Genomic DNA, 8,952 nt, shown 5'->3' with positions numbered 1-8,952 from the left:
ATGAACCTCCGGAGCGAAGACCAGGAGGAGCGCGCCATCGTCCGCATTGCAGCCCACCTGCCCGACCTCATCGTCTACGGCGCCTTCTCGTCCGAGAAGCCCTCGGTGGACTACTTCGACGGCGTCCTGATGTTCGTGGACATCTCCGGCAAGTGTGGGGGGCGGCGGGCGGCCGCGGGAACAGGGGTCAGCGGGCACACACACATGCCAGGGACAGGGCGGGCGGGTCCGAGACGCCCAGGCCGTGGTCCAGCCAGCCCGCGCCGTCCTTGCAGGCTTCACGGCCATGACCGAGAGGTTCAGCACGGCCATGTACATGGACCGCGGCGCGGAGCAGCTGGTGGAGATCCTGAACCACTACATCAGCGCCATGGTGGAGAGTGAGTGGCCCCCGTGTCCCCCCCGGCCCCCCACTGCCGGCTCAGGCTCAGTCACGTTTCCTTCGTGTCCCCTCTGCGGGACATTCCCAGGGGCCCTGGGGTACGGGGTGGGGGGGAGGGGGTGCAACTCTGCCTGTTTTTTGGGGAGGTGGAGGGAAAACCCAGTGCAGGGGACCAAGCACGCAGACCCGAGCACTGTTTTGGGAGGGGATTAAACCAGGTTCGAGCCCGAGCACCTTGGAGCTCCGTGGGCGTCCGTGGGCTGAGGGAGGGGAAGCCTTGCACAGGTGAAAATATTAAGGGGCCAGGAGGCTGGAGCGATAGCACAGCGGGGGAGGGCATTTGCCTTGCACGCAGACGACCGGGTTCAATTCCCAGCATCTCATAGGGTCCCCCAAGCACCGCCAGGGGTAATTACTGAGTTCAGAGTAACCCCTGAGCATCGCCGGGTGTGACCCCAGAAACCAAAAAGAAAAAACCCGAAAATATTAGGGGCCAGAAAGATAGTGCAATGGGTAGTGCACTTGCCTTGCTCACCTGGGTTTGCATCACATAAGGTCTCCCGAGCCCTGCCAGAAGTGATCTTAGAGCAGTAAGCACTGCTGGGTGTTCACCCCCCCCAAAAAAAAAAACAAATAAAAGATTAGAGTGGGACTGGAAGAGGGCTGAAGGGCTGAGCTCATGCCTTGCAGGTGTGAGGTCCTGGGTTTGATCCCCGGCATTCCATGGGGTTCCCCGAGCACCGCCAGGTGTGATTCCTGTGTGCAGAGCCAGAAATAACTCCTGAGCATCGCTGGGTGTGACGCAAAAAAGAAAAAAAAAGAAAGAAATCCAAGTTGAATTGAACTGATCTTCCTTTTTGGGGGGTGGGCCTTACTCCTGGCTCTGTGCTCTGGAGTCACTCCTGGTAGTTCTCAGGGGACCCTATTCGATGCTGGGGGTGGTTGAGCCAGGCTTGGCCCCATGCAGGGTAAGAGTCTGATCCCTTGTGCTCTCTCGCCTGCTCCTGAACTGAACTTTAATTTTTTCTCCTCCCCCAGAAGTATTGCTTTTCGGAGGCGACATCTTAAAATTTGCAGGTAGGGGGCTGATTAAGGGGAGGGGGACCTCCAGGGGGACAGGGGCTGGGGAAGGTTGAGGAAGCTTCTACACAGCTTCCAGGAGATATCAACACCCAGGGCAGATGGGGGGTCCTCACGTGCCCCCTGCTCACCCCACACCGTGTGTGTGTGTGTGTGTGTGTGTGTGTGTGTGTGTGTGTGTTTGTGGCTGGCAGGGGACGCACTTCTCGCCCTGTGGAAGGTGGAGCGGAGGCAGCTGAAGAATATCATCACCATCGTGGTCAAGTGCAGCCTGGAAATCCACGGGCTGTTTGACGCCCAGGAGTGGGAAGAAGGTCTGGACATCCGGGTTAAGATCGGTGAGCACTTGGGGCCGAGCCATTTCCTAGTGGGGCGGGCGCCTGCCTTGCATGAACCCGTGTCGGCATCCATCCCCGGCATCCCATCCGTCCTCCTGAGCCCCACCAGTTGTGGCCCTGAAATAGAAATAAAAGGTGGGGGGTGGGGGGAGCAGATGGAGCAATAGCATAGTAGGTAGGGCGTTGGCCTGGCACGCGGCCGACCCGGGTTCGATCCCCGGCATCCCATAGGGTCCCCCGAGCACCGCCAGGAGTGGTTCCTGAGTGCAGAGCCAGGAGTCAGCCCTGTGCATTGCCGGGTGTGACCCATAAAAGCAAAAAAAAAAAAAAAGATGGGGGAACACAGGGCTGGGGGACCCCCGCGCCCATCCCCTCACCTCATCTCAAAGACGCTTCATCAGCACCCCCAAGGCCAGTGGTGGGGAATGTTGAGTCCCCAGTGTCCCCGCGCTGCAGGGCTGGCCGCAGGCCACATCACCCGGCTGGTGTTCGGCGACGAGACCCGCAGCTACTTCCTGGTAATCGGCCAGGCCGTGGACGACGTGCGCCTGGCCCAGAACATGGCCCAGATGAATGACGTCATCCTGTCCCCCAACTGCTGGCAGCTCTGTGACCGGAACATGATCGAGATCGAGCGAATCCCGGACCAGAGAGCCGTGAAGGTGAGCACGGCTCCAGGGCCATGGGCCCCACCCACTCCCAGCGAGAATGGGGCTCCGAGCTCCATCCCCTGCACCCCCTCTTTTTTCTCTTGGATTTTGGGCCACACCCGGCAGTGCTCAGGGCTTCCTCCAGGTTCTGCGCTCAGGGAGCACTCCTGGTGGGGCTCGGAGGACCCTATCAGGTGCCCTCACACCAGGCAAACACCCAACTTCTGTAAATCTTTTCTTTTTTTTTTTCTTTTTGGGTCCCACCCGGCGATGCTCAGGGCTGACTCCTGACTCTGCAGTCAGGAATCACTCCTGGTGGTGCTCAGGGGACCCTATGGGATGCTGGGAATCGAACCCCGGTTGGCCACTGTGCAAGGCAGACGCCCTCCCCGCTGTGCTATGGCTCCAGCCCCCCTTGCATTTTTGTTGGCCTTATTTATTGCTCCAGCCCCGTCAATTGTATTTTTGTAGTTTATGGAAAATGAGTGAAATAGAACAGACAGCTTTGGGAAACATTCCCAGTTCACCCATGGCCAGCAAGACAGCAAAATGACAAAGTTTGGCATTTTATGATATGTTTATTTCATAAAATCACGATCACGATCATCCTGTCAATTGTCTCGAGCAGGCACCCATAATGTCTCCTTCGCCCTAGCTCTGAGATTTTAAAAAGTGCCATATTCAAGGCTCTTTCAGGGTTACGAGAATGAGACCCATCATTGTTACTGGTATTTGGCATATTGAACACACTACCTCCACTACCCAGCCGCATGCCTCAGGCAACCACAAGCTAACGTCCAAGCTCGCAAAGCAGTGCAGAGATGCGATCAAGGAAGACCTCAAAGAGAGAAGAGCAGAAGTGCTGGTAGATGCGGCAGAAGCTGGGAAAAGCATTCGTTACGCCCGCCTGTCCTTTGCCAACCACAAGACCACGATGACTGCCCTCCGACGTCCTGATGGATCCATCACATCCTCCAGAACGGCAATGGAGAAGATTATCCACGACTTCTACTCAAATCTCTTCGATAGCCATGTCCACTTGCTGACATACCAAATTCCACAGGATGGATATGTCGTTCCCAACATTCTCCCTTCCGAAATCTGACACGCCATTTCGTCGGTAAAGAAACAAACAGCACCCGGCCCAGACAAGGTCAGACCTGAACACCTGAAGAACCTGCCGTCAGTACTCATCAATACACTGGCTCGGCTCTTCACTCGCTACCTGTCTGAATGCAAGGTTCCGTCCCAATGGAAAACCAGCAGGACCGTACTACTGTTCAAGAAGGGAGACATCCATGACATTGGCAACTATCGCCCGATCTGCCTATTGTCTGTCATCTACAAGTTGTTCACTTGAGTCATCCTAAATAGGATTGGCAGAAGACTAGATGAAGGACAACCATGCGAGCAAGCAGGGTTCCGCAAAGGATTCAGCACCATCGACCATATCCACACGATAACCAAGCTCATTGAGGTTTCTCGGGAGTTCAAGATGCCGCTCTGCTTAACGTTCATTGATTTAAAGAAGGCCTTTGATTCTGTTGAGACGGAAGCGGTCATTGAAGCCCTAGCCAATCAGGGCATTCAAGCCCAATACATCAGGATCCTCCGTGAGCTGTATTGCGGATTCACTACCAGGATCTCACCATTCTACAAAGAAGTGATCGTTGATGTCAAGAGAGGTGTTCGGCAGGGTGATACCATTTCACCGAAACCCTTCAGTGCCACCCTCGAGAACATCATGCGACAACTGGAATGGGAAGGAATGGGAGTGAAGATAGATGGTCGGCAACTACACCACCTCCGCTTTGCTGACGACATTGTTTTAATAACACCAAACATCAGCCAAGCGGCACAAACGCTGGCCGACTTTGACCGTGAGTGTGGAAAGGTAGGACTACAGCTGAATCTTACAAAGACAATGTTTATGAGAAACAGCCTCATTCCTGACGCCCCATTCGCTCTCAATGGAACGACCATCTCTGAATGCAACAGCTATGTGTACCTAGGTCGAGAAGTCAACATGACAAATGACCCGAGCTGCGCAGGAGGAAGAGAGCGGCTTTGGAACACCTTCAAGAACATGGAAGAAATAGCTAAGAGGACAAAGAACCTCTGGCTCCGGGCACATCTCTTTGATTCCACTGTTCTTCCTGCATTAACATATGCCTCAGAGACCTGAGCCCTACGCAAACAGGATGAGAACGCTATTCAGATCTCCCAAAGAAGAATAGAAAGAGCTATGCTAGGAATATCACGTTTCACTCAAATGAGAGAAAGAATCCGGACTTCCGACATCCGTTGACGATCAAGAATCAGGGACGCTGTCTCGTTTGCCAAGGTGTCAAAAATCAGATGGGCTGGTCACGAAATCAGATTTAAAGACGACCGCAGGACTAGAGCTGTTACCGACTGGATCCCATGGGATGTCAAAAGACCGCGTGGCCGCCCACCTACCAGATGGTCAGACTTCTTCATCAAGATCATGAACGATCGGTTTGAGGCTCTTCATGTTCCCAGAGCAAACAGATGCCATTGGGCTACACTGGCACGTGACAGGGACGAATGGAGACGTTACTGGCGCCCGCTCGAGCAAATCGACGACTAACGGGAAGTTAAGTGATTAAGTGATTAAGTGATTTGGCATATTGGGTTTGCCAGGGAGTTTGCCAGACTCTGCCGTGTGGGCAGGTAACATAGGGTAGCCTGCCAGGTTGTCCAAAGTAAGAATGAGATAAAAAGATGTCCACACGCATGAAGGTAGCTTCCGGGAGCTGGGTTTTATAGTCTCTGGGTCTTGGCTGTTGATGGGATTACACGGCGCTGGGGGGCAGTTGGTGGGTGTGACCCTTGCCTACTGGAAGATGGAGGATATGGGTGGAGGATGCTCAGCCCCGTTCCGAGCAGGCTTGGTTTTATTTCATAAAATAAATATATTCTATTGGGATTTGATACTATAGAGGCTATTTTACCCCATTACAGTGACACCCCAAAGCACCAGACAGCCCCCAGAGTAACCAGAAACTTTCTTTCTTCTTCGTCTTGAATCTAGGTCAACTTTTTAAAACCACCTCCTAGTTTTAACTTCGATGAATTTTTCACAAAATGTATGACTTTCATGGACTACTATCCGTCCGGCAACCAAAAAAGTAAGTGCCCGGGTACCCTCGGTGGCCAAAAGGTTTTGCTGGTCCCAGCCATGGGACTCCGGGACATGTGGACGCAGTGTCCATCCGCAGGAGATCCTTCAGGGGGCTACTTCCTGTTCCCCCAACTGCGGGCTACTTCCTTTTCCCCCTACTTTGGGCTACTTCCTGTTCCCCCCCCCACTTTGGGCCACTTCCTGTTTCCCCTACTTTGGGCTACTTTCTGTTCCCTCCAACTGTGGGCTACTTCCTGTTCCCCTCTACTTCGTGATACTTCCTGTTCCCCCCAACTGCCAGTTACTTCCTGTTCCCCCCCTTTGGGCTACTTCCTGTTCCCCCCTATTTGTGATACTTCCTGTCCCCCCAACTGCAGGATGCTTCCTTTTCCCTCCTACTTCGTGATACTTCCTGTTCCCCTCAACTGCCAGCTACTTCCTGTTCCCCCAGGTGCAGTTCTCCCACCCTCCACCGTCTTCCCCATCGCCCAGATCATGCCCTATCAAAGGGCCAACCCATTTCCCTGAAACCAACCTTTCCCTCCCCACTCACCCCCATCACTAACCTTCTGGCCTCACTTGTATGTATGTATGTATGTATTTGCTTTTTGGGTCACACCCGGCTATCACAGGGGCTACTCCTGGCTCTGTGCTCAGGAATTACCCCTGGCAGTGCTCAGGGGACCCTATGGGATGCTGGGAATCGAACCCGGGTCTTCCGCGTGCAAGACAAACGCCCTGCCCGCTGTGCTATCGCTCCAGCCCCTGTATTTATTTTGTTTGGAGGCCACATCCGGCTGTGCTCAGGGCTTCCTCCTGGCTCTGTGCTCAGGGATCACTGCTGGTAGGGTGTTGGGGATCGAACCCCAGTGGGCCACGTGGCAAGGCCAGTGCCTTAACCCTCACCCCTCTCTCAGCCCTCGAACCGGCTGCTTCATGCTCAGCCCTCACAGGATCCATTCTGCTTCTTCGTCCGATTTATTCCCTGCTAAAAAGTGACTGATTTCTCTCCACTTGATCACTTGATCACTTGACATCCCGTTACTCATAGATTGGCTCGAGCGGCGCCAGTAACGTCTCCATTCGTCCCTGTCGCGTGCTAGTGTAGCCCAATGGCTTCTGCTCGTTCTAGGAACACGAAGAGCCTCAAACCGATCGTTCAGGGTCTTGACGAAGAAGTCTGACCATCTTGTAGGTGGGCGGCGGCCACGTGATCTTTTGACGTCCAGATTTCTCTCCAGACTTGCTTTTTCTTCTTTTGGTCTTCAGGCGCATCCCTGCCAGCTCCTGATCGCCAATTATGGGGCTTGGCGGGGAAGTGCCAACCATGAGAGTGATGAGAGTGGGAGGTCTAACAGCGCCCCACTATCTCTATGGTCCCCCGAGCACAGAGCCAGGAGTCAGCCCTGAGCACAGAGCCAGGAGTGACCCCTGAGCATCGCAGAGTGTGACCCAAAAAAACAAACTAATGTGTCATGTGGTGCTGAGGGGAGAGTCAGCTTTGCAGCTCCAGGCGTTGAATTTTGGGGAGACCACCCCCTTGTTCACAATGCACACACACACACACACACAGAGGCTCATACTCACTCATACACTGGGTCCTGTCTGGCCACGAGGTGCCCCAGAGCCCCTGGCTGCAGAGGGAAGACCACTTCCCCGGGAAACAGGACTGGGGGTGCCGGTCCCCCCAACACCCCTGCCTGAGCTGTCCCCTCCTGTCCCCTTAGACCTGCTGAGGCTGGCATGCATGCTGGAGTCAGACCCCAGGCTGGAGGTGTCCCTGAAGAAGTACGTCATGGAGAGCATCCTAAAGCAGGTAGGGCCCGAGAAAACCCGCAGGGGCCACAGAGATGGCCCAGTGGTTAGGGAGTTGCCCGCCGGGTGACACCCTGGAGCCCCACCAGCCCAGCCCGGGTAATCCCTGCACCACGGTGCCCATGCAGAACTGCAGCCTTGGCCTGGCCTGACTCCAGCCGGGCTGGTGGAGAGCTGCAGAGGGACCCCCAACTGTGCTTAGGCGCCCCCCAGAAGAGAAAGGAAAAGTAGAACCGAAAAGGGGTGGAACCCCAGGGAGGCCAGTCCTGTGCGCTCTCTCAGGGGCCGGGGCAAGGCCGGAGCCACTGAGGAGACCCGCACACCTTCCCCACGGTGGCCTCCCCAAGCAAGCCAGCAGGCCGACAACGCTTACCTCACATGCTCACACTCTCACACACTCACACTCACTCATACACACACATGCACTCACACATGCTCACACACACTCATACATACGCATCCTCACACACACGCATTCATGCACTCATACGCACATATACACACACTCATACACAGACACACTCACACACGCACGCTCACACACACTCACCTGTACATATGTACCCTCACACACATACCTTCACACGCACTGTCATTCATATACACACTCACAAGTGCTCATGCACATACACTCGCACACACTCACACGCACACACACTCACACATTCATACACTCATACCCACATACACACTCACACACAGACACTCACACATGCTCACACTCACAGACTCACACCTATACATGTACCCTCACACACACTGTCATTCATCTACACACTCACAAGCACTCATGCACATGCAATCTCACACACTCACGCTCACTCGTACACACATACCCTCACACACACTCACTCATACACTCCTGCACACACATCCATGCACACGCTCACACTTGGTCATACACTTGCACTCATACACACTCATACACACAATCTCATGCACACATACACACACTCAAACCTACACACACACCCGCACACACACTGTCACTCATACACACATACTTACACGCTCACACAAACTCATACACACTCATACACACATACACTCACACGCTTACATCCACAATCACGCTCACACTCACACACATATATTCTCAAACATACACTCGCACTCACATACACACTTGCTCACACACTCACACACACTCATACACACTCACACATACACTCATGCACACTCCCACTCATACACACATTCATACACACATACACGCATATACACACACACTCACACATTCATACCCACATACTCTCACTTGCTCAGACACACTCACTCATAGGCATACACACTCATACACACTCATAAAACTCTCACACACACATTTATAAACAAACTCATAGAAATGCTTATACACACCAACATAAACCCAGTTACACTGACACACAGTCACACACACAGACACACAGTCACTTGCACAGTCACACACATAGACATCCACACTTACACTGGCACACAGTCTCAGACATCCAGTCATACACACGGACACACAGTAACTGACATACACGCAGTCACACAGACACAGTCACTCACAGACACAGT

The 8,952-nt window shown here is 53.8% G+C and overlaps 1 protein-coding gene across 1 annotated transcript in view; it reads left to right on the top strand.

Moving 5' to 3' along the window:
- Nucleotides 1–8,952, top strand: part of ADCY10 (adenylate cyclase 10) — a 50,490-nt gene continuing 41,538 nt past the window's right edge. Inside the window, exons 1-7 of the mRNA XM_056108601.1 lie at nt 1–148; nt 276–380; nt 1,421–1,459; nt 1,657–1,800; nt 2,257–2,462; nt 5,506–5,602; nt 7,323–7,411. Of these exons, the coding sequence (XP_055964576.1) occupies nt 1–148; nt 276–380; nt 1,421–1,459; nt 1,657–1,800; nt 2,257–2,462; nt 5,506–5,602; nt 7,323–7,411 (828 nt within the window). The remainder of the gene's footprint in view (nt 149–275; nt 381–1,420; nt 1,460–1,656; nt 1,801–2,256; nt 2,463–5,505; nt 5,603–7,322; nt 7,412–8,952) is intronic.

This window comes from Sorex fumeus, unplaced genomic scaffold (genome assembly GCF_029834395.1).
Source record: "Sorex fumeus unplaced genomic scaffold, SorFum_2.1 ptg000226l, whole genome shotgun sequence".
Lineage (NCBI taxonomy): Eukaryota > Metazoa > Chordata > Mammalia > Eulipotyphla > Soricidae > Sorex > Sorex fumeus.
This window is presented reverse-complemented; position numbering and strand designations above follow the sequence as displayed.